This window comes from Peromyscus eremicus, chromosome 13 (genome assembly GCF_949786415.1).
Source record: "Peromyscus eremicus chromosome 13, PerEre_H2_v1, whole genome shotgun sequence".
Classification (NCBI taxonomy): domain Eukaryota; kingdom Metazoa; phylum Chordata; class Mammalia; order Rodentia; family Cricetidae; genus Peromyscus; species Peromyscus eremicus.
Genome location: NC_081429.1, coordinates 53,734,608 through 53,761,790, shown reverse-complemented (window position 1 = coordinate 53,761,790; position 27,183 = coordinate 53,734,608). Strand labels below are relative to the sequence as shown.

The 27,183-nt window shown below is 39.5% G+C and overlaps 1 protein-coding gene across 1 annotated transcript; it reads right to left on the bottom strand.

The window, feature by feature from the left end:
- Positions 1–2,876: 2,876 nt before the first annotated feature.
- On the bottom strand, positions 2,877–4,317 carry LOC131923167 (heat shock transcription factor, Y-linked-like). Its single transcript, XM_059278110.1, has one exon. It carries the CDS (start codon positions 4,209–4,211, stop codon positions 3,027–3,029), a length of 1,185 nt encoding a protein of 394 aa, XP_059134093.1. The 5' UTR covers positions 4,212–4,317; the 3' UTR covers positions 2,877–3,026.
- Between the last annotated feature and the right edge of the window lie 22,866 nt (positions 4,318–27,183).

The following is a 27,183-nucleotide window of genomic DNA, read 5'->3' as shown; positions in this document are numbered from 1 at the left end:
ATGCTGTCTGATGACATTCTTAGCTTCTGGGTTGGTAGAAGAGAGTAGTCTGTTGACACATGGCAAAAGGTTTGACTGATAGCTGCATGGATGCTAGGTCAGTCACATGTGGGAAATGAACGGCCCAACAGTCTCACTAATTCGACACTGGATCAACAGCATTCCTGCTCTCCAGGATCATGAGGCCTTAGTCAGTCAATCAACCTTGTGGAATCCTTGGGGCAGGTGTGGCTTCCCCCACCACGTCCCTCCCAAACTTCAAGTCATTTAAAGAAGACTTTTTATTAATATTATTTTAAAAAATGTGTAGGGAAAATTAAGTAAAGGCTTGCCAAAGACCAAAGAATTAAAAAAACACAGCTTTTAGTTCAAAGACTTACAGAAAGTCATGCGAGATGGCTGCTTGCACAGCTCTGCTGGAAATCACAAGGGGAACGGACTACTCTCTTCTCTCAGATGCACATACTTGAAGATTTCTACCATTCATACCTCAGCTTTTCCCAGCAAGGTTCTGAGGTAAGTTACAAGGTGAAACATAGTAAGGGAATAGTAAGTTAGAAAGACAAGGAAGACTAAGAAATTACAGACAATGCTAACTGAACAATTAGAACCAAGTATCTGAGTAACAAAAGAGCTGGAACACTCTTCTAGAAGTCAGTGATAGACTTGGCTCTGGATAGCTTAAGAGCCTGGCAAAATATGAAGCCTGACCAAGTATACTTGATAGTATCTACAAGGTAAAAGTGACTAGGAAGCAGACAGGTGCATAGGCGCACGCCTTTAATTCCAGCACTTGGGAGGCAAGGGCAGGCGGATCTCTGTGAGCTAGAGTCCAATTTAATCTACATAGTAGATTCTGGAATGCCCAGTCCTACATAGTAGGATCCTGCCTCAAATATGAATTAATGAAAAATCAATTTTTGTACAAAGCAGCAGCACAATAACTCCCGACCCTGGGGTGCTCATGAATAAAGCACGTGTCACATAATAAAGTGCTTACAAAGGGCGTGTCTGAGACAGGCTGTAGGGATATAGCTTCCTCTATATTTCACTAGTAAAAACACAGGATATACTGTGTGAATCTCATAAGTACACATTTACTACTAAACATAACCTACAGCCTTACAGAGTTTTGCTTAGCATACCATAAATCTTTCTGCCATTGTTTTCACCTTTAGTGATTATTACAGTGTTGATTTGACTGTGGTTGTCAACACCCACATCACTCAGGTTATCCAGGTTATGGAGGAGGCAGAGGTTCCTTTCCCAAACAGACCCTTGCTATAAAGCCCATCTCCGCAGTGAGCATACAGACTGCTGAACGCAACCTTCCCCCACTACCAGTTCGCTTTCCAGTGACATTCGTGAACTCTAATTTGAACACCTTTAGGCTTGGAACTCAGCCACTAGTTTGGCTATAATTTCTTGCTACTTTTTGCCGTGACCTTACTGATTATGTTCTCTGTGGAGCCTCCATAGAAATTTGAGTTTGAGGTCCTTGGTATGTGACTCAGTAAAACAAAAATGTCTCATAAATCCCATGCCTGTTCCTCTGTAGCAGCTGCTTTGAGGAAATATCAAAGGAACAATGACTCCACTCAAGCTTTTCAGACAGCTGAGTCTGTTGGGGGAGATAATAGCAAAACACTTAAGAGCATATACTACAACCATAACAATAACTATTCTATAGATTTTACGGCTCTTTATATTTTAGCAAGCTATTTCACATTCATCACTGTGGTTGCTTCTTCCAGGAGTCCCATGAAACAATCGAAGGAGGAATTATGGCTCTGTTTTTTTCAGATAAAAATCTTGATTTCCAAAATCACAAAGCACCTTAGCCTAGGGAACATGACTAACCCCAGATACAGCAGAGCATCATGGGAGACAGTACTCACAACTTCACATCCTGCACAGCACCATACACAGAGACATTTCCTCAGTATTTTCTCAATTAATATTCAAGAAAATGCTTGGCAACATCCACTTTGATTCATAAAGACGGATGATTAGGAGAAGATTACAGATAACAAAGAGCATAATGAACCACAAATACACTATACAATACTCCAAATTTGTGGACTATAGAAAGCCACACGTTATGTATGACCCCACCCTATATGATTTTAATATAAGGAAAGGTTATAAATGGAGGCCACCTAAAAGTTGAGATGTAAATTTAGACTAAATATGATAGTCCCAAGTTCTTCATGAAATGAATGTGACTATTCTTCCTCCCTGGAAAAGGGAGATAATTCAGGAAATAGAACCCTAAAGTTTAAGACTTTAAACCACTCAAAGCCAAAAGAAAAAAATCAAGACTACAAGTGCATTTATTTACTGTAATACTTTCTATAACAGAAAAATATTAAAAATTGCCTTTAGGTCCACTGACCAAAGCCAACTGAACTACATCTGTGCATTTATGAAAGAAAAATAAAGAGACTATATGCTAAGATGGGTAATGTTCTGGCAGTTTGCAAAGTGAAAAGAATCAAGATCTAAAAATGTATTTCTGTGTGTCTATGTGTGCATATGTAAATATATCACAGTTAATATGCATTATATGTTTGTGTGTTTATGTATGTGTATAGTCTACATATGTATACACAGATATATTTGCACAGAGTTTCCAACATTTACTTGTACACACACACACACACACACACACACACATATTCTTTAAGTATTTCATTTTATGTGAGTGAATATGTTTTGCCTGCATGTATGTCTGCACATCACATGCATGTACTGCCCGTGGAGGCCAGTAGAGGATATTGGGTAACCTGGAACTGAGTTACAGAGAGTTTCTAGCTGCAATGTGAGTGCTGAGAATCAAACTCTGAAGCTCTAGAAGACCAGCCAATACTCCTTGCTTTTTTAAGGTGCACATAGAATTTTATTGTTCTATTTTGATGATGTCAGGTACACTCCAGGTGACTGTCAACTTGAATTCTAATCTCTGCTATGCTGAATGTTTTCATAAACAACCAAGTAGAGCATTGGTAATGAGAAAGTTGACAGTATCATGACGATGGATGATGGTTTGATGTGGATGCCAAGGTAGCAGATGCTACCCTTTCCTTGTATATTGGTAACTTGGGTTCACCGATTGGTTTTGAGTCAGAGTAAATAGATGAACTGGATGAAAAATGAGGATACCCGGGTCGAAAAGGAGAAGACTCTGCCTGCATTTCAATACAACTGTTCCACAAATGAGACACATCCCTGTGGTTCTGAGCAATAGAGGTTATAATGAAATTCATAGTGTTGTCATTTGCCTGCGTGTAGATTCTCTGTGGGTCCACATGGAGAGGGGACACCTCATTTAATGTAGCAGGGCGACGTGTTAGAATTTCTTCAGCTGTTCTAAAGGAGCTTGATGTTGCAAGAGAGAAGTCCCTTCTGATCCCATCCATTGTATCAGAACCTCCTTGGGCAGTAGAAGGCTTCTGTCTCAGATACACATTTGAAATGCTAGGGCCGGACAATAGTTTCCTTTCGCTGGTTTGGACAGCTACACCCAGACTGTGGTCATCCATGTTGTCCAAGTCTGGACTGAAGCGTTTATTCTTAAAATCTGGACGTGCCGGAGCAGCCCCACGAGAAGCAGTCTTTATCCCAATTCTCCTTTTCATTCTTTCCATAAGGTGGGGGCAGTCACGCAGAAAGTTTGGATTCTGATAGAACTGTAACTTACAGGAGGCAGAGACTCCTTTTTCTTCAGCCAGGAAGTCAGGGAGAGAAGCAGATCTCTGGAAATTTTGTCTCATTTTCCTAAATCCGTACAGATTCAGCTGTCGAACCAAACTTTTCATGCTATCCGTTTCAAATATTCTGAAGGGGGCCTTTCTTTCCAACACTTCCTTTTTAAAGAGTTCTTCGTTGATCACTATGTAAGTCCCAGCTTCATCCCACCAAATAGACTTAAACTTGTCACTTCCCACTATCTTCCAAAGCTTTCTGGGAAAGGTCATGGAGAATAAATTACTGTCCTCATCTGGCTCTGAGGCACAGAGGGTGTGAGGGGGCCTCTTTATCAAGAAGCGCTGAGCCAGAAGCTGAAATGCACTTTCCTCTATAATAGCCCATAAGTCCGAGTCCCTCTGACCTGTGTCATCATCACACAAAGGATGGCTGGAGGAGGTCTCTGAATCAGTCGACACCTCACGAGGGGAAACATCCAGAGTCTCTGAAGATGCCTCTGCCATCTCCTGCACACTTGACGTCACCTACAAAGTCTTCACATCCAAACAGCTCTGAGCTCTGCCGCTTTCCTTGGAGCTTCAGTATTCCTACACGGATGAGAGGAAGCGATGACGTCATAAAGGTGGTCAATCTGGCAGCTATGACATCATAGGATGACTTTTGGGGCTCCTGGCGATCATGGAACAACATTATGCCCAAAGCATTCCTGTCCCATGCAGAAATGTTCCCTGTAAAGCAAAAGATTAGCTAGCCCCTTACTTATTGAAGAAGACTTAAAAATCTCATTCCTAAAGACATTTTCTTTTTTTCCTTCTTTTTTATTATAACTTTTATTATTTAAAACAATTTTTAAATTTAAATATATTTTGATCATCCTCTTCCCCTCCCCCAAGTCTTTCCAAATCCCTTTCCTCCCTACCCACCCAACTTTGAGTTTATTTTCAAAAACCAAACAAAAACCCAGTACAACAACAACAACAACAAAAACCCAAAGCCAAGAAAACAAAATAAACCACCACCCAAAAAGAAAAAACAAAATAAACCACCAAACTATTAAAACACAGGAAAAAAAAAACTGTGGAGTCCATTGTACACTGGCCAACCACTCCTGAACATGAGGCCTGCCCTGGAGTGCTTGATATACCCATCGTCACTCCACTGGAGGAAACCAGTTTTCCCTCCCCAGCGGATACAAATGACAGTTCAGTTGTTAGCCATCTCTCCCTGTACAACCAGAACTCTGAAGCGCTGAGCCATTCGCCAGCCCTGACAGACATACATTTTTAAATATAATATTTTCTCCAGCCCTGATATCCTTGCATTCTTAAATATAATATTTTATATGTGTACAGCTATATAATATTTTATATTTGTACAGCTATTTATCACTATACATATGTATAGTGATAAATAGCTGTACAAATACATACATTTAATTATATTTGCAAAAATAAGAAAAACACTAGTAATATAAGCCAAAATGAATGAAAATGATAACCCTGGGTTACAGAGTGTGGCAGATGGGGTGAAACTGAGACTCTGATTAATGTACATTTTAAAAAACATACAATGTATTTATCATGGTTTCTCTCTCCCTGTCTTCCTTTTCAGAGTTATGGCTTTGAAATTACAAAAAAAATGTTTATGTTTATGACAAGTAAATTACAAAGGCAATCTCTAAAATCAAAATCGATCTGAAGTAGATGAACCCAACTGCATACCAAATTCATGGTATCAGCACGGAAAAGGAAAGATGGGATGCAAGTGGGCTTATCACAGAACATGAGGCTCCGTCCGTAATTGCTGTTAGTTTATATTAAGAGCACACACAACAGCAGGGCATAGAGGCAACAGGGTGACGGATACCGAACTCGTCTGACGAAGGACTGGGTGCTGACAGCCACAGCGGGATGGAGAAAGCAGCTGCAGATAAGACATTACATGGAACTATCATTGCCTCAAGAACAACTTGTAGTGAGGACAGGCTCACAAGTTGGTCACATCAGTCATTTTGCCACAAAGGCTGCATGAGGACCACTTTAGACATCCATCAAGCAGCAACTAGTCCTCACTTACTGGGCCCATTTAGAAGACAGCTTGTAAGAAGATTATTTCACAAATAAATTAAGAAGGTTATAGACAGTGTCCTTGCCATAATTTTTATAAACCGTTAGGGGGACTCAACCTCATCAGGCAGGTATTAATTAACCTCCTCATCTTCACTGAGTAGGAAGAATGGGTTATGGTGGAAGGGAAGGGAGCTAGATGGGCGTTACATACATCTTTGAAACACAAGGAGTAAACACAAGACTAGGAAAACTATGGGACAACTTAAGGAAACAGGCTGGCCTTTTGCCTGGACTGGGAGCTGAGGTGAAGTCAGTGATGCCAGGCTTGCTGTGACACAGAGAAATGGGAAGAGCTGTGGGCAGTCACTGAGGGTACAAGTGATCAGAGATTGCCAACTGACTTTACGTTGTTGTGAAAGGATTAGTTTATTAAAAATACACATGACTTAGCCAAGTAGAAATAGTGCTTGCCTGGAAGCAGGATCAAATAAGCTGTGGTACGACTGCAAGATTTCCAGAATCTGAATCTTCTTCGCAAGTGATGCTGAAACTATTTGATGTCCAAAAGGATTGAACATTGAGAGGGGGAGGGGAAAAGAGAAAACATATAGACAGGAACTTACTTGCTTCACAAAAACTCACTAAAGCTGCATCACAGACCTCAATGTGAATGAGAGACTATGAGATTCTAAAAAAAAAAAAAAATTGGAAATATCTAAATGACCTTAATTTTTTTTAAAAAGATCTAACACCAAAGTCACAGGCCATGAAAGAAACAGTTGATAAATTGGACTTCATCTAGACAAAAGTCAAGGTTAAGAGAAGGACAAGACAAGCCACAAATGAAAGGGAAGAATTTGTAAAAGATGTATATAATAAATGATGCGTTAAAAACTCCTAAAAGTCAACAACAAGAAAAAAAAAAAGCCCAATTTGAAGGCAATTAAAAAACTAACAGAGAGCCGGGCACTCGGGAGGCAGAGCCAGGTGGATCTCTGTGAGTTCCAAGGCCAGCCCAGTCTACAGAGCAAGATCCAGGACAGGCACCAAAACTACACTGAGAAACTCTGTCTCAAAAAACCAAAAACAACAGCAACAACAATAAACAAAACAAACAAACAAAAAAAAACCTAACAGAGACACTTCATTAGTGAGCAAGCAAAGACAATAAATGAGAATGTAAAAAGATTGCATCATAGTTCATCTGAGAAATTAAAATTAAAACAGCAATGAGGTAGTACTACATGCTGAGTACAATGGCCCCAGTCCAGAGCACTGGCAAGAGCCGAAGGATGCTGCTAATTGTGCATCATGGAGCTTTCTTAGAGGCCAGTGATAGAGAGAGGTTAAAGGGATGCAGGAGTGGCCTTTGCATCTTCCCATTAACTATGATGGCTCTGGAATGGCTGGGACTCTCACACACTGCTAGTGAGAATTCAAAATGTTATAGTCACTTTGCAAGATAGTTTGGCAGCTTCTTACAGCAACACTAAATGTACTCTTATTGTATGGAGCTGAAAATCCCAAGGAGTTGAGAACTTAGGTCCACACAAAAACTTGCTCACGGATGTTTTTGATAGCTTTACTCAAAATTGCCGAAACTCAAAAGCAACCAAGATGTCCCTAAGTGAGTGAGTGGGTCTGGCATTCTGAACATTTTTGAAAATGTCAAATGTGGAGATGGTGTTGACAAAAAAAAAATATGAGTTGTTTTAGGGCTGCTGAGAAGTGGGGGAATGCACAGAGGCTGTGTAGGATTGGTGAAAACATCCTGGATGATACCGCAGTGGTGGATAAACAGCATTATACATCTCTCTAAAGCAATTAGACGTACAAACCCAAAGAAGTACCTAATGGAGACCATCCTTGGGTGGTAATCATTAGCCATGTATTTTTATCAACTGTTAGAAATGCAGAGCTCCAGTGAAGGATAGTGATAGCGAGGTTATGTGCATAGAGACAGAAGTATAGGAGAGATGTCTGCACCTTCCTGTGCACTGCATTAAGAGTATGAAACTGCTCCAAAAATCTATTTATAATAATTCAAAGTAAATACATTACTAAATACATTAGTTAAACCTGAATGTATCTTAATTGGAAGTGTAAAATTTGCCTAGTTGTAATATCCACTCTTTGTTCATTATTAAGAGGGAGCCAGAAAAGCGTGTTATACGGGTGTTTATGGGGGAATCAACTTAATATGGCCTCTTTTCTTCTCGCTCAGTTTAGTGGATTTTGTGCATGTGAATGCAAGCTCAAACTATAGGTAACCAAGAGAACTAATAAAATTCATCGAGGGAGAACTAACGTGTGTAAAATCCAAAGAAAGTGTTTCATTCCCAAAGGTAACCAGAAATATGAGATCCATACAGTGATATCAGAGGAAAGGCAAAGGGGAAAATGTCACGTGGAGAAATTTAAAGAGTCTGACAGAAGAAAATTTACCAAGAATTCAAGATTAAGTGACCTCAATACGGGCACACTGTTAAAGAACCAGCGGCTACAGAGTTTCTCACAATACTTATTTAAAGTAGGTTTCATTGCAAAGTGTATCTTTAGCCCTTATTCCCTCTTAGGAGAAATATCTTTTTTCATAGTGTCCTTTGTGTTTAAAAAAAAAAAAAAAAAAAAAACCTTTAAAAAGTAAACACTTAGCTTTAAAAAAAAAAAAAGCTCCAAAATTGCTAACAGGCAAGCATCAGGAAGTTGCGTTCAATTCAGATAAACTTCAAAGTGATACAAAGTTCTGAGGGCCACTGTCTAGCCTAAAACCAAATCAAGCTGAAGGTCATATATAAACAAATGTGTTTATGTCTTTTTTTTTTCCTGCACATTACATTTCCCTAACAGGATGAAAACATAGTATTTTAAGCACATCTGATTTTTTTTTTTAACCAAGTTTTCTTTTAAAAATGTGAAATTGCAAAGATCAATATTAAGTCTAGATCTATGGGGTTTGAGTACACTTTTAGACATATATTGTAATCTAAATCTCAGTTAAAAGGACCATCTTTAATAAACTTTGCTTGAATTAGTCTCCATTAATGTTCACCTCTTTTACATGTATAATCTCTGCCCACAGATTGTCAACAACTAAGGAATCTTTTCCTGAATGAAGGTTTTGCCTAGGTATTTAAATACATGCTCTGAAGTGGTTATAAAACCAACTCTCTAAAATGGTGTGATTGAGTCACAAAGAGTTTAATACTACTATAGAAATAAGTCAAAAGGCATATAAAATCCACTTGATAAAATATCACAAAGTTACACAAGGAAAGAGACAAAATAAAATAAATTCCCCTAATGTATCGCAAATACCAACCACCACACACTACCTACAAGCCATATGTTTTTCCATCTGTTCTGTTATCGTTGACTAAATTTATAGTATTTGGGCTATCAGAAGGATTGTCAAACATGAGCTGGGCATGATTTTAAACCTAGGTGTTACTGTTGGGTTTTTTTTTCCCCCTTTTCTTTTCTTTTTTCAAGAAACTACTCTCTTCTACACCCATGGTACCATTGATGACATTTAAGGAGTTCAGATTAAGATTCCCCCAGCATCTCTGAGAATGGGAGTCAGTCACTGGAAGGTTTAAACTGGCCATCACTAACTGATCGATCTCCTACAACTTTCCACATTTTGAGTGAGGGCTACTCACAAAGAAGGCAGAAATTCTGAAGGCAGATGGGATCCTTTTGGTTGGGAGGTTCTGCTCTTTCATTGGCCAAAATGGAAGATGATGCTCCATGACCCACTCTTTGCTTCTAGCTCCCTGTTTGGCAGAGGTGTGCATTGTCACTCCCTTAGACTATGTAGAAAAGTGGTAATCCTGAAATGGGCCAGAAAAACCAGTTCTACCATTTTGGCCAAATTTAAGCAAGCTTTTATTAAAATATTAGATACTGACCAAGAAGGAATTTGGTCAGCATCATCATCATTTGGTCAGGAAACTTTCCAGGTAAGTGGCCCCAAGACACTTCTTGGTGGGGCTTATATGGGCAAAACCCATAGGCCACCATATTTTCCCATGAGGCTTTGTTGTTATTTTCTAAGAACTACAATTCCCAGAATTCCAGGAAGTTACCCAGTCTTTGGGCAGGTGGGGCTTACAGGTTAAACTTTGGGTTTAACAAAAGGTGACAAAGAGCCATTGACATTCTGTTCCATCATCTAAGACTGAGTGGGAATATTCAATTGCATTTGAGGAAGGACATGTCTGTTGTGAGGGACCCGTGCACAGTCTACATGGCAATAACCTTTAATGATCTAATGGTCTTAGGGGCTGAGAATAACCAAATCTGCAAGACAGCAGAGTCCCCAGTTGTGTAAGCACATGGGACTGAATTCCGTGGACATGTGAATTTGGAGGTAGGCCCATGTGTAGCTGAATTTTTTCCTGTGTCCTGTATGGTGATATTTTATTTGTATTAAAATGTTATTTGTATGCTAATAAATAAAGTTGCCTGGGGGTCAGAGCTATTAGCAAGCCATAGGAAAGCAGGGCAGTGGTGGCGTACACTTGTAATCCCAGCACTTGGTAGGCAGAGCTGGGTAAGTCTCTGTGTGTTCAGGGATACAGCCATTATTGGACACACATGCCTTTAATCTCAATACCAAGCAAGGAAAACCTGGAGGCCTATACAGACAGGCCGTGACGAGGCGGTCATGTGGTTGGGTTTACAACCAATGAGAAGGCAGAACAGCAACACTATATAAAGACTTTAACACAGGGGTAGTGAGTTCGGAGAGGTAGGACCACTGCAGGAGGAAGGGTAAGGTTTTAGCTCTTAGCTCTGACCTCTTGGCTTTCTTCTTTGCATTGGTTCTGTGTTTCTTATTTAATAAGAAGGTTGGTTACATCTACAGTCCTGCCTGGCCCACCTCCTGAAAAGGTCACGGTTAGAATGGCAAGTTTACCCCAGCCTCTGTGCGCCTGACTAAAAGCTAAGCTCTGCTGAACTCTTCACCCATGAAAACACCAATGTACTGAAGGCTCGGTGTGTAAAATGACTAAACATGGTGACTTTTTTTTTTTTTTTTTTTTTTTTTTTTAAAGATTTATTTATTTATTATGTATACAGTGTTCTGTCTGCACAGATCCCTGCAGGCCAGAAGAGGGCACCAGATCTCATTACAGATGGCTGTGAGCCACCATGTGGTTGCTGGGAATTGAACTCAGGACCTTTGGAAGAGCAGTCAGTGCTCTTAACCTCTGAGCCATCTCTCCAGCCCCCAACATGGTGACTTTTACATAGTCATAGTAATTAATCTGCTAAATCTAAGAGTTCAAATAGCTTTTTAAATGCAAATAAAGATAGCCATCTGTGAGAAGTTGGGGTCCTAATATTAGTCTCAGTAAGTAAAATATGGAACTCTCAAACTATGCTAAAACCCTGGAGTCCGCTCCGTGGTAAGCTATTTTGTGCTTCAGAAAACACTGACTTTGCTCCCATGAGGCTTTTCCCCATCCCACTAGATTCAGCCATATGGTTGACTTTAGCAAAGAGAATGAGGGTGGATGTCGGTGTCTTAGTACTATCAGACCTCTCACAGTCTCTCAAAACGGTTAGCTGAATAGGCCAGAGCTGGAGCCTGACTAAGGTTGTCCACTTGGCAACACTTGCCAGGTGGTCATGAACTCAGAATGCTTGTAACATTTTAATTAACCTTTAATCTTAATTACAAGCATTGAGAGCATAATGCCAAAGGAAAGGTGTCAATTGAGTGTATACCACATGGAGGACTTATTGAAACTAGGGAATGTGTATAAAATAAAATATGTTTAGGATACAATGCTCTAGGGTGGATTCGTATTTAATGTGTCCTGAATTCAAATTCAAGTATAATACCTTTTCTCTGAGCATTCTATCCTACCAATCTCTCTCTCTCTCTCTCTCTCTCTCTCTCTCTCTCTCTCTCTCTCTCTCTCTCCCCTTTTGAGAAAAGTAATAAAAGCACTCTGAATTTAAAGATGACACTAAACTAAGATCTTAATCATATTTGGGGGCAAAAATGTGCCTTAAAATATTCTAGGATCAATGTATTATGTAATTGCATGCATTTAAATGCATGAAAGTTATAGCAGTACATATCAATAATGGATGTAGATAAACAGCTTCAGGACATAATAATCTCCTAAGACTATTAAAATGATGTATAGTGTGTGTACATATGTATATCTTGCATGTATATGCATAATAAACACATATATGAATGTATAATCTCTGTGGGTCTGGGATCCAAAAGAGATCAAGGTTAAAAAAAATTAACTTAATACACTATTTTATTACATACAACAAGAATGAAGAAATGAGATAAAGATATGGAGAATGTGATGGGATTTAGAGAGAGGCAACATCAGCTACATGACATGAAAAAAGATCTAAGCATTTTAGATTTTTGTCAACTGTTTTTAAATATATGATTTTAAATATACAAAATTTAAATAAATGTAAATTTTTAAATAAATTTTTTTTTAATTTCAAGTTTTAAACGCAAAACAATTAGTCATTGAAAAATCTAGATTTAGATTTCTTATCCCATAGTGACTGATGAATTAAACAAAAATCCTGAGAGAACTATTTTGTAAGGATAAACATTAGGGGCTGGGGAGGTGTTCAGTTGTAAAGCACTTGTTTTTCAAGCATGACAACCTGAGTCTGAGCCACAGAAGTCACATTTCAATGGGGGTCAGTGATGCTGGGAGATGACTCAGTGGTTAAGAGCGCTCGTTGCTGCTCTGTAAGAAGACCAGCACCTACATCAAACATGTCACCATCACCTGTAACTCCAGTTTCAGCACATCCAACACCCTCATCTAACAACAGCAGGCACACACATGCACACAGAGACACCCTACACACAGAGAAAGACAGATCACACACACACGCACACAGAGACATCACACACACACAGGACAGATCACACACACACATGCACACAGAGACACCACACACACAGAGACAGATCACACACACATGCACACAGAGACACCACACACACACAGACAGATCACACACACATGCACACAGAGACACCACACATACACAGACAGATCACACACACATGCACACAGAGACACCATACACACACAGAGACAGATCACACACACATGCACACAGAGACACCACACACACAGAGACAGATCACACACACACAGACAGATCTCACACACACATGCACACACACACACATGCACACAGAGACATACCACACACACACACAAGAACATGCATATAAGAAAAATCAAATAAAACAAAAAAATTTAAAGTCAAGCATGATGGAACACACTTGTAATCCAAGTGCTTGAGGATATGAAGGCAGTAGACCTATGGGACTCACTGGCAAGCCAGCCTAGCCTGGTTACCAAGTTCCAGACCAGTAGGACCAAGTTCTAGAGCAGTCTCAAAAGTAGTTACCAAGTTCTAGACCCGTAAGAGGCCCTGTCTCAAAAGTAAAAGAGGATGATGTCTGACTAAGGATGCCTGAGGTTGTCCTCTGACCTCCATACACACATGTGCACAACATGCACCCTCACACACATATGCACACAAGTGCATATGAACACACACAAGAATAAATGTTAAAATCTATCAGTCTCAGATAGGCAACCTTAGGTAATTAGGATCTCCTGTGTACCTCTAAATCTCTTCTATTAACATCTGAAAAGTTGAATACCTTGAAAGAGCATTCTGGGATCAAATGCTGTGTGGATTTCGTCTCCTGAGAGATAGTGTATCTATATTTAGTTCTATGTCTCCACTTGTTCACAGGGTGTAGATAATCTTCCATCGTGTTTTAATCTCTAGATATTTTCTCAAAACTTGGCTTCAGAACAAATTACAAATGTGTGTGTGTGTGTGTATAATGTGCATATTCTTGTATATATTAAAATTTATATAATATATAGTGGGAGTTTAGCAAATAAAACAGTGTCATGAGAAATCATGTGTACATAGCAAGTTGGCCTATTCATTTTCTTTAAGAAATCAATGCTCAAAATGCCATCAGTATTCCATGGTTCTTAAACTTTTAAATTTCTTTTATTATAATTCTCACAGAAGGAAATGTTTCTTTATCAAATAATGAGAGTATGATAACCTAGGGTATAAGAGTGAATTCCATTTATTCTGTCTATAATCATCCTATATTTCTTCAATAAAATGCCATTTACATTCACCTTTGGAGACAGTAGGGGTGTGTGTGTGTGTGTGTGTGTGTGTGTGTGTGTGTGTGTGTGTGTTCATGTGTTTGAGTGTGTACATGCACAGTTTTATAGCATTTTTGTCTGAGGGCTTTGTGTACGTGTGTGTGCATGTACGTATGCACACATATCTTAGAAGAATTCTTAAGTCTCCCTCATTGATATAAACCGCAGATACGCATGGTTTGGTTGAATTATCCCTGCCAGGTTTATTATCTGCTCCTTTCCCCTGCTGTTAGCATGTGTAATTGTATGGTTTTAAGAACTTTAGTGACTCACCATAAAGCAAGCTGAAAAAATAAGGGACAGATGTGTTTCTATGTATTTTTTGAGGGTTGCTAGGATGGGAACCCTTTCATGTGATTTCAGAATCTCATCTGAGAGGTAGCTCTGGCTTCTTTAGGGGACCTCTCCCCCAGCCCTGAACTCCTCAACCACCAGGAGGGCGGAATGCAGCACTAGAATACCACCCACTGACTTGAATGATGGGGTAAACAGCCGCATAATGCCCCCATCCGCAGGAGAGATGATTGCTGCACTGTCTTCCAGGAGGGTTAAATGAAGGGAGGGAAGCCTTCCTCTGCACAAAGCTACAGTGAAGTGCTTCTGCTCTTCAAGGCATAATTAATAAGACACAGCCTCACAGACAATTTGTGGTGAAAGATCATAAACAGGACGATAGCTGTTGATCAGGTTTCAAAATTTTGGTCTTGAGCCTTGAACTGCGTAGAAAAACTCACCCCATGGTCAACATAACGCAAAGCAGACGCGAGCCGAAGTCTTAATGAGAGAGGTCAAACTGGCAGGAAATAGTTTAACTTTTACAGTTTCAGGTCAAACAAGACATCAACAATGTCCAAATCCCTCTCTCTCTCTCTCTCTCTCTCTCTCTCTCTCTCTCTCTCTCTCTCTCTCTCTCTCTCTCACTCTCTGTCTCTCCCTCTTCCTCTCCCTCTCCCTCCTTCCCTCTCCCTCTGTTTCTCCCTCTCTTCTCTCTCCCTCTATTTCTCCCTTTCTTCTCTCTCCCTCTCCCCTCTCCCTCTCTCTCTTGTGAAGCAGTCTCTCTACCTAGCACAGGCTGGCCTAGAACTCAGGGTGCTTCTGAATAGCTGGGATAAAGTACCCTGTCAAGTCCTCCGTTAACAAACCCCCAGGAAACTCCGTGTTGGTAAGAGTAGCAATAGAAACAACTTTTGAATATGATCTTTACTTTTCAATGGATGTATCTTTGTAAGAAGTGTATAGCTTGTTACTATATTTTTATTATATAAATAATATAAAATATATAATAATAATATAAAAAACTATATAATTGTCTAGTAGGATTTCACTCAGAGGGCAGGGGAGCCTATAGCTCCCCATTTAAGGATAAAGGGACTTCTTTTCCATCCTTCTGAATTTTGTATCCTTCTGTGATTCTGCTCTTAGCTGCATTAATACTGCATCCCTCTTTGTAACTTGAAGATGATGTTAAGCTACATGCCAAACCACTAGGAGGCTCCTTTCAAATGGGAGCCTACATCCCACACGACTGAGGAGAAAACAAAAGAAACTGTGGACCCAGCCTTCGACATCACCTAAGGTTTCCTGCGGCATATGCAAGGCTCTCCTTGAAGAAATGTTAGTAGTGTGTAGTAGCATGTTCTTTAATGCAGGGCAAGGCATCCACGTTGGAACTGAGTGAGACAGCAGCTAGGACACCGGAGGGACCTGCTGGTATAAGAGGGGTTATTCCTACTCCAAAAGCTCTAGAGGGAATGTGGACTTGACTGACAGCTTGCAAGTGGGCAGGGAGAAAAGAAGAAAGGGAGTAATCCCCGATAGAAAAAGTGGAGTATGAATGAGAAGAGAAAGCCACAGGCAGCATAAGCCTGGAGCCAGCCTAGAAGAAGCATGGAGTGCTAGGTTCTGTCCCTGGCTGTTGGAGGATCACGGGAAAGTGAGTTGATCATTGAGGAACCCTATTTTCTCATTTCACACACTTGCTTATCCACCTCGAAAGGATGCTGGACAACCCAGTGAAATTATGGATGGGAAAAGTATCTCTGCCACTTTAAAACCCTGTGCTGATGTGATGAGCTACTGTTTCAGGACCATATTTCATTATAAGGCAACAGGCGCATCTAATTAAAAAAGGAGAATAATGCAGAACTGTATTAGGTAGGGAGTGGTTGATCCTCACCTTCTCATCCTACACCAGCCCTGAGTGGGACGATGGAGAACTAGCCACAACCTCATCTCTGTAGGTTCGTTACTTCCTCCTGTTCTTGTACGGCGTAGACGGCTTATGTAATAAAAATACAAAGTGTTGCTCAGAGCTTGCTATTTTCATCAGAAAATAGGACATTTTCGTTTATCTGGTCGATTTTGCTTACCTGATCCTCTGTAAAATGACTGCTAAATGTTCATTTCTATTAATAGAAGAAAAGATCTACACCTGCTGATGGATACAGTTACCTGCTTTAATTTAAAATACCATTGAATGTATACAACGAATGCTAAAATGAGCATTTTCCCATCTCCTTTTTCTGATGTTTTTCTTTATTAATAAATTTTTTTATTCATTTTTACATACCAACCACAGATTCCCCCTCTCATCCTTCCTCCCTCCCACCCCTGTCCTCTCTCACCCAACTCACCCCCTGTCCCTTCCTCTGAAAAGGTAAGGCCTCCATGGGGAGTCAGCAAAGCCTGGTTCATTCAGTTGAGGCAGGTCCAAGCCCCTCCCCCACTGCATCAAGGCTGAGAAAGGTGTCCCATCTTCTCTTTTTAATTCTTTTGAGATTATAATATAACTACATCGTCTCCTCCCTTCACACTTTCTCATGTACCTTCAGCTCTCTCCCTTTTATATTCGCTGCCCATTCTTCTTTAATTTCTGTTGCGGTTGTTGTGTATGTAAATACATAAGTACAATCTGCTCAGCATGTAGAATGGCTCATATGCGTGTTTTTCAGGGCTGACCATTTGGTATTGGACACCGGATTAGTGAGCTCTTCCCTGAGGAAAACTATTTCTCCCATTCCTAGCATTCCTTAGTTGCCTGTGGTTCTTTGTGCAGGGTTGAGGAGTCATGAGCTTGCTCCTGTCCATGCTAGTGTGTCTATTGGTGTTACCCTTTTTTAGGTCATGTTCAGTCAGCCATGTTGGTGAGACATCACGGGTATTTCTTCTCTGGCATTTCTAGGAGACACAGTCTCACAGCAAATGCCCTGCTTTTGGCTCTTACAATCTTCTCACCCCTTCTCCCACCATGATCCCCGAGCCTGAGGTGCAAGAATGATGTTGATATATCAGTTTGGACTGGGCTCCATTTTAGTCTGTTTGTGATTTTCTGTAATGGTCGCTCAGTTGAGAAGAGAAGTTTCTGTGATGCAGAGGATAAAGTGAACATTTTTATGAAGGAATTAAAGATAAAGCCCTAAAAGTAGAGCTGTTAATGAAAACACATTCAGTTTTTAAATTGCTAGCTACTGTCATATTTTTCTCTAAATTTTAAACCAATCTGTTATTAAAAAAGAAAATCATGCTTAAGAATGTCCACTTTTCATAACATTTATTATGTTTTGTGCTTTCAATTAAATTCTTCTTTGAGATAATAGTAGGTTCACATATCTTCATAAAAATTATGCTGAAAGAGCCCATGTAGCCAGTTTGACCCAACTGTAAATTGTACTGTAAATAAACTACAAATATTGCACTGTAAATCTACAGTACAATATCAGACCCAGAATGGTGGTGTTCACATAGTCAGGACACAGGGCACTTTTCCACAAGGACACTTCAATTGCCCTTTACGGCTCCACCTACGTTCTCATACCCTCAATACCCTTCTTAACTTCTGCAAACTGCCAATCTGTTTCTCGTATCCATACGTCTGTAATTTCAACAGTGTAGTGTGAGTCGACTCATATAACATTCACTTTCCTGAGACTGCCATTTTTTTCTCAGCATTATATCCTTGACACCTATCCAAGTCGCTAGATCACTAGTGGTAGTAATATGGTAGTGATTTTCCATTGCTGAACAGTATTCCATGGCATAGACATACCATTAGCATTTAACTGTTTCCACTTTGTGGCTATTTTTTTTAAAAGGCAGTTTCAGAACTACATAAAATAAATGTCACAAGAGCCTGAATCCTTACCTTGCCTTAATTCTTTATTAATCTTGGAGGGGGAAACAAGGGGATCTTTAGTTGTTAAGTAGACTCTTTGCTGGAGGGTTGTTTGGTTGGTTGGTTGGTTTTTTTTTTTTGTTATCATTATTATTATTATTTCATATATTACATTCCAACCCCAACCACAGTTTCCTCTCTCTACCATCTCCCCAGGCTCTCTCCCCATCACATCTTCCCTCTCCCCCAGGATCCACACCCCCTCCGTCTTCCCTCACAAAAGAGCAGGCCTCTCAGGGACATCAACCTAACACAGCATAATATGCTGCAATAAGACCAGGCACATACCCTCACATCAAGGCTGGATGAGGCAACCCAGTAAGAGGAAAAGTGTCCCATAAGTAGGCAAAAGAGTCAGAGACTGCCCAGCTCCCACTGTTAGGAGTCTCACAAGAACACCAAGCTACTTAGCCACAATATATATGCAGGGGACTAGGTCAGACCCCTACAGGCTCCCCGATCTCTATGAGCCCCCGTGAATCCTAGTCAATTGATTCTGTGAACCATGTTCTCTTGATATACCTGATCCCTCTGGTTCCTCCAATCCTTCCTCTTCCTCCTCTGCAGGACTCCCCAAGCTCTGCCTAATGTTTGGCTGTGGGACTTGCATCTGCTCCTATCAGTTGCTGGATGAAGTCTCTTGGTCTCTTTGATGACAATTCTGCTAGGGTCTGGTCCCAGAACACTCTGCAGGCAGGACGAACTAGGTCGAAGGTTTTGTGACTGGGCTGGTGTCCCTGTCCCTCCACTTGAGGCCTGACCTGGCTACAGAAGATGGCAGGTTCAGGCTCTGTGTCCCCATCACTAGGAGTCTTTGCTAGGGTCACTCTCGTAGATTCCACGGAGTTTCCATTGCACTAGGTTTCCACCTCGCCCCTGAAGTGCCCCCCAATTCCAGTTATTTCTCACAGTATTTTCTCCCTTGCCCCATCCAGTTGATCCACCTGTTCCTAGTCCTACTCACCCCTATTCGTCAGTGAAATCTGTTCTATTTCCCCTTCCCAGGGAGATCCTTGTGCCCCCCTTTAACTTCCCCCTCCCCACCTTGTTACTTAGCTTCTCTGGATCTGTGGACCATAACATGGTTATCTTTTACTTTATAACTAATGTCCACTTATAAGTGAGAACAAACCAACCATGTTTGTCTTTCTGGGTCTGAGTTACTTCACTCAGGATGATTTTTCTAGTTCCATCCATTTGCCTTCAAATTTCCCAATTTCATTGTTTTTAACAGCTGAGTAATACTTGTTGTGTAAATGTAGTACATTTTCTTTAACCATTCTTCAGTTGAGGGACACCTAGGTTGTTTCCAGTTTCTGGATATTATGAATAGAGCAGCAATGAACATGGTTGATCAATTGTCCCAATGGAGCATCCTTTGGATGTATGCCCAGGAGTAGTATAGCTGGGTCTTGAGGTAGATCAATTCCCAATTTTCTGAGAAACTGCCATGTTGATTTCCAAAGTGTCTGTACAAGCTTGCACACCTACAAGCAATGGAGGAATGTTCTCCTTGCTCTACATCCTCTCCAGTATGAGCTGTCACTTGTGTTTTTGACCTTAGCCATTCTGACAGGTGTAAGTTGGAATCTCAAAGTTATTTTGATTTCCATGTCTCTGATGGCTAAGGATGTTGAACATTTCTTTAAAATGTTTCTTGGCCATTTGAGTTTCCTCTGTTAAGAATTCTGTTTAGGTCTGTATTCCATTTTTAATTCCATTGAATTGTTTAGTTTGTTGATGTCTAGTTTCTTGAGTTCTTTATATATTTTGGATATTAGTCCTCTGTCAGTTGGTGAAAATCTCTTCTCATTATGTAGGCTGCTATTTTGTCCTATTGATGGTGTCCTTTGCCTTACAGAGCTTTTCAGTTTCATGAGGTCCCATTTATTAATTGTTGCTCCCAGTGTCTGTGCTACTGGTATTATATTCAGGAAATTGTCTCCTGTGCCAATGCATTCAAGGCTACTTTCCACTTTCTCTTCTATCAGGTTCAGTGTATCTGTTTTCATGTTGAGGTCTTTGATCCACATGGACTTGTGTTTTGTGCATGATGATAGATATAGATCTATCTGCATTCTTCTACACGCTGACATCCAGTTAGACCAGCACCACTTGCTGACAATGCTTTTTTTCTCTATTGTATCAAAAATCAAGTGTCCATAGGAGAGTGGATTTACATCTGTGTCTTCTGAGCCCATTGATAATGTGTTTGTTTTTTAAGCCAATACCATATGGTTTTATTTCTACAGCTCTGTAGTAGAGCTTGAAATCAGGAATGGTGAGACCTCTAGGAGTTCTTTTATTGTATAGGATTGTTTTAGCTATCCTGTTTCTTTCCTTCTTTCTTTCTTTTTTTTCCATATGAAGTTGAGTATTGTCCTTTCAAGGTCTATAAAGAATTATGTCGGAACTTTGATGGGGATTGCATTGAATCTGTAGATTGCTTTTGGTAAGATGGCCGTTTTTACTGTTAATCCTACTGATCCATGAGCATGGGAGATCTTTCTGTCTTCTGATTTTCTTCAATTTCCTTCTTCAAAGACTTGAAGTTTTTATTTTACAGGCCTTTCACTTGCTTGGTTGGAGTGACCCAAGATGTGTTATATTATGTGTTGCTGTTGTGAAGGGTGTTGTTTCCCTGGTTACTTTCCCTGCTTGTTTGTCGTTTGTATATAGGAGGGCTATTTGGAATAATCTTTCTGTACACTGTGTAAATTTATGTCTCTATGATGGGTTTAAGAAACAAGCTGACTGGCCAATAGCTGAACAGGAAAAAGTTAGGTGGGAAAGCCGAACTGAGAATGCTGGGACGAGAAAGGGCAGAGTCAGAGGAGTTGCCAGCCAGATGGAGAATGAGTGGGACACACAAAATGGGATAGAGGTAAAAGCCTTGGGGCAGCACACAGATTAACAGAAATGGGTTAAGGTGTAAGAGCTAGTTAGTAAAAGGCCTGAGCTATTGGCTGAGCATTTATAATTTATATTAAGTATCCAAGTCAATTATTTGGGAAGAGGCTGCAGGGTTATTTGGGAGCAGGCAGTCGGGAAAGGAAAACTCTGCCCACAGGGCTATTCAATTTTTTTAATCTTGTATCCTGCCATTCACTGAAGGTATTTCTCAGCTGTGGGAGTTCCCTAGTAGAATTTAGAGAGTTTTTTTTTTAATGTTATATTGCTCTGCATCTTAGAGGTGATGTTTCTTTATTTCTGACACACTGCAAGTTTGAGTGGAAGTTGGAATCTGTCAAATGCTTTTCTTATGTCAACAGATGTGCTCATAAGCTTTACCTTCTGTGTCTTGTTAACATGGTAGATAGCACTGACTGATTTTCTGTGTTGGATCAACTTGGCATAAATGGAAAAGACCCAACTTGGTCATATTGCATAATGCTTTTTATACATCACTGGTTTGGTTTGCTAAAATCTGTCAAAGATTTTGGTTTTTATGTTCAACAGAAATAATAGTCTATGCTTTCCTCTTCTTGTATTCCTTTATATGGTTTTGAAATCAGAGTAATAATGGCTTCAGAAAAATAAAATGGGAAGTATACTTTCATAAAATTATTTGCAGTTTTCGAGAATTTGTGACTGTTATAGTCTATATTCAAAATTGGATTTATTCAAGGTGTTCTTAAGATAATAATTGACCATACACTTCCATATTTGATATACAACATAATTTAACTCAATGATTTGACAATATCTATATTCAAAAAGAACATCAGTTTGTCTTTATTCATGGAATACAAGGATAAGGACTGATATTTAATGTGTACTTCAAGTATGCCCAAAACTCCTCTTAGCCTCTTTACATTTTTTTAAATTTAGATCATAAATAACCTTACAGTTTATAACTTCCCTATTTCATGGAGAAAACTGAAACTTAAAGTAGTATGTAAGTTGTGTGGCCTGACTTTGGGGAGTCAAACTCAAGCTTGCATTCCCAAGCCAGTGAGCATTAACGCTACTCTACTCCGAGCTTCCCAGTCTTGATATGTAAAAGGCGTTGTGAACAGAGTAAATAGCAAAGAAAGCTTAGTCACTGTCTTGCAATAGTAATTAATGTTACATTTAATAGTAACAACCATTTGGTGACCATATTCCTCCTAGGACATGACACAACCTTTGTCAAGGGCAGGCATCTATTTCTGGGGTCTCCTATCTGTCATTCACTTTTCATCACCGTAGCAAATACTTGAGAGAAACACTTTTAAAAAGGAAAAGATATACTTTGGCTCTATTTCTGATGTTTCATTCCATGGTCAGCTGCCTCTGTCACTTCTGGGCCTGCTGACATAGAACACCTTGGAAGAGTCATGTAGCAGAGGAATACCACTCACTCTGTACAGCCAGGGATCAGAGTGGAGAAAGGGGGAGGGACCAGGGACAAGATATGCCCTTCAGAAGCACATCCCTGGAGACCCACATCCTCCAATGAGCTCTTGTCTCCCACAGTTCCACCATTTCCACATTGTCTATTCAAATGTTGAATCCATCGGGGGTTAAGTGATGATTAGGTCACAGCCTAATTTAATCCCTTGTATATATCCACACAGAGACACCCAAAGGTGTCATTGATCTCCTATACATCTCTCAAGTCAATCAAGATGAAAATCAAGATTAATCATGGTATTACCATGATCCATGAAATTTGAAAAAAATTCAAAGATTTTTCTCAAGAGAATTATTTGTCTGTAAAATAATCTTTTCAAGGAAAATCTATTTGAGATCCCAATATCCCCTGCTTTTCTGCTACACAGCAGCATATCATGGATAAGCCTATTTTTTAAATAAACTATAAATAATAAAGATTTGCCATGTTACATTTTAGTTTATGGTTCTTCTCTGTATATAAAATGCTAATTTATTGATCATTTTCTCTAATTTCATTCCTATAAGTAAAGTTAAAGTTTAAATGTAACCATGGATACAGAAAAATAATGACTACACTAAAATCATACAATATTGGTTATTTTTAAATTTTATGTGTCCTTTAATGTGGTTTGAACAGTTGCTATTTTAACAGCTTTATTGAGATACACATCCTGTGAGTTACCCAGTCACATATCACACAGTTCTTCCACGTAAGTGTGTAAGTCATGGCCAGCGAAGTGGTTCAGAGAGTGGGGGTACTTCCTGATCCTTAAACCTGACAACTTGAGTTCCTTTCCAGGACCAAGGCCCAAAGGTTGTCCTCTGACTTCCATATTATGCTATGCCACACAAGTGTGCACACATATAAAAAATATAAATAAACAAATTTAATGGTTTTTTTTTTAAGTAAAACGTGTAAGTCAGAAACACTTAGTGCATACACATAATTGCACAGCGACTATCTCTACCAGCTTCAAAGCATTTACACCATTGCCAAGCACAGGAACACTGAAACCTCAGCCATAAATTTATGGCCCAAGGTAGCCACTGATCTGTTCTATGTCACCATAATATTACCTATGATATATATTTCCTATTGATGAAAATCATGAAATATATGGAGTTGCTAAGATTTTAGAGGCAGGGAGCTCTATTTTACCTGAAGATTCATTTCTAAATAAAAGCCCATGGATAAAGCAAAATATGTAAGTGTCCTAGGAATTGTTTTAACACCTCAGACCCATGGGCATGAGAGAGTCATATCGACAGTAAACACTGCCCTTAATCCATTACACTGATTGCTCCATGGAACAAACATTCCAATTTGTTCAACTCTAAGAAAAACCTGTTTACAGAAATATTCTGTCAGGTTTTCCCCTCCTTCAACTTGAATACAATATTTGCTCCCTTTTTTTCCCCTTCTCCACCCCTTTCTTTACCATATTCCCCTGCTGGACTTCAGCCTTGGGAAATTTGAGGTTCGCTCTCCAGCATAAAATTATGCCTTTATGTCTTGGTTGGCAGCAGTAGACGGAGATGCATCAAAGTTCTAGAAGAGCAAAAGAAAATTGCAGACACCTGTTTGTGAAAAGTAAGAGCACACACATGCTGCTTTTGATTGTGTTCAAGATGCCCAGTGTTCGTTAAGAGCCCAGTTATCATTTGGACAGGTACATAGTGTGTGAGCACTTATTATCACTCAAACAGGTACATGGTGTGTGAGCACTTATTATCACTCAGACAGGTACATGGTGTGTGAGCACTTATCACTCAGACAGGTACATGGTGTGTGAGCACTTATTATCACTCAGACAGGTACATGGTGTGTGAGCACTTTCGGTTTTATTCTCAGCAGCAGTGATTTCTAGACAGTAATTTCAATTTTACTTTTTCTTACTTTCTAATGTTTCCTTTTCTATTTTTTATTAAAGTATAATAATCATATCACATCAGCCCTTTCCTTCTCGTCCTGTAGCCCCTCCCATGTTCCACCCCAGGTCCCCCCACACTCTCAAACTGATAGCTTCTTTTTCCCTGATTATTTTTGTTACATATATATTTCTGGACAAACATGTAAGTACAAGCTGCTGAGTCTCTTTATGTTGTTTGTGTGTATATGGGTTCAGAGATGACCACTTTGTGCTGGGTAACTAGTAAGGGGGCTTGTCTCTGGGAGAGGCTAATCTTTCCTCTCTCAGCAGTCATTCGTTCTTTGTGTAGGGGTGGGACCCCTTGAGATTGTCCCCTTTCCATGTTAGCATGTCTATTGACGTTGCCATTGTCTAGGTTTTGTTTATGTCACACAGTAGACTTCCTTGTATTCTGGCTTCTTTCTCCCTTATCTTCTATGATGTTCTTTGAGCCACTGATATAGCTATGAACATGGGTACATGGGTGTGCAAGCATCTCTCCCTGGCATGCTGGCTTAGAGTCATATAAACCCAAGGGTCATATAGCCATGTCATATGGTTGTTCTATGTTCGGATTTTTCGTGAATCTCCATAGTAATTTCTCTAGTGGCTGCATGAATTTAAATCCCTCCCAACAATGAAAAGAGTTCCTCCTCCTCCTCCAAGTTCTCACCAGCATCTGTTATCGTTTGTCTTCTTGGTGAAAAACATTATGAAGGGTGATAAGGAATCTCAAAGAAGTTTTAGTATACATTACCCAGTGTCTAAGGATGCTGAGCATTTGGGGTATTTACTTGTATTTCCTCTTTTGAGTACTGTCTACTCACTTCATTTACCCATCTATTAGTTAGATTATTTGATTTAATTTTTGTAGTTATTTTTATAACCTGGTTATTAATTATGTATGATATATAGTCAGGAAAGATTTTTCCCATTCTATAAGCTATCTTTGAACTCAAATGATCATTTTCTTCACTATATAGGTGGTTTTAAATTTCATATAATCCCATTTATCAATTCTTGAATTTCCTGTGCTATTGGAATCCAGTTCAGAACACCTTTACCTGTGCCTATACCTCAAACTGTTTTAACTATTTTTTTTTCTCTAGCACTTTCAGACTTTCAGGTCTCACGTTATTGAATTTTTTCAGGGTAAGAGATATGGATCTAATTTCATTCTCCATATGGCGATCCAGTTTTGGTTTTTTTTTTAAGCACCATTTGTTAAAGTAGCTGTCTTTTCATCAGTGTGTGTGTGTGTGTGTGTGTGTGTGTGTGTGTGTGTGCGTGTGCGTGTGTGTGTGTGTGTGTGTGTGTGTGTGTTTATAGCTTTGTCAAAAATTAGGTGGCTGTAACTGTATGCCTTGATTTCTGGGCCATCTACTCCATTTCCTATGGCCATGTCTGCCTTTGTGCTGTTTTTGTAGTGGTTTGTTACTATGGCTACATAACATGAGGCAGAGCACAGTGGCCCCTCCAGCACTGTTCTTGCTAAGATTCTCTGTGCTTCCCTCTGCATTTTAGGTTTTAATTCTGTGGATACGATTGCTGGAATTATTGTGAGAAGTGCATTGAATGTATAGATTGCTCTTGGTAATGTAACCATTTTCACAAGATGACTGATGATCGTTAGCATTAGAGGCTTCTTCATTGTTTGATGTCTTCAATGTTTGTTTCAGTCTCTTGGGGTTTGCACTGAAAAGGACTTTACCTTCTTGGTCAGGTTTAACACTAGATTTACTTTCATTGTTGTTCATTTCTTTTATTTTTTTGTTGTGAAATTGTGAATGGAATCCCCCCATCCCAGAGTCCCCATGTTTATTATTGATGTATAACTACTAGGTTTTGAATATGGATGTTGTATCCTGGTACACTTTGGTAAAAATATTGATCAAGTCAAAGAGTGCTCTGGTAGGATGTCTGGAGTCTTTAAAGTAACAGATCATGTCCTGTGTAAATAGCAACAGTTTTATCCTTAAATTCATCCACATCACATGCATCGGTAGCTTATTCTTTTAATTGCTAAGTAATATTTCATTATATGGACATTTTGTACATTGTATGAAATATATAGAAATTTGCTGCTCCTTAGAGTTTTCTCTATTTAGTAGAACAATGGATTCATTTTGTGTGACCAAACTGCATAAGCATCTTATACAAGGCCGACAAGAATCGCTCTGTTAGCATGTGTGATTATTACTCTTTCCTAAATTTTTAGAATGCTTAAAATACTCTCTTTTTGGGGTACTTCTTTTTCCAAAAAGGGTGTACCATTTTGTAGTCCTACCGACCAGTGAGATAATTCTGGCTAACATTTGGAGAGTCACTGTTGCTAGCTTCAAATTTGGGAAATGCTCTGCTCTCATGGTTTGTTTGCATTTCTCTGGTAACTGGCCGTGCTTAATAATTTACTTAATAATTTGCACAGCATCGTTTACAATGAATTGATCCCCAAGTTCCAGATACATGGAAGATGAAACTTTTTATCTCACCACTAAAGCCATTTGGATTTTTTTCTCTTTCGGTGTTATTACTGGTAACGACTAAGCTATAACATGAAGGGGAACAGAGACTGGGCACCTAGACTTTCGTTGTTTTTTGGGTTTTTTTTTGTTTTTTTGTTTTTTTTGGGTTTTTTTTTTGTTTTTGTTTTTTGTTTTTTTCGAGACAGGATTTCTCTGTGTAGCTTTGCGCCTTTCCTGGGACTCACTTGGTAGCCCAGGCTGGCCTCGAAC

What these genes read in the sequence shown, in the direction of transcription:
- LOC131923167 (XM_059278110.1), bottom strand. Translation starts at nt 4,211, where the DNA reads ATGGCAGAGGCATCTTCAGAGACTCTGGATGTTTCCCCTCGTGAGGTG.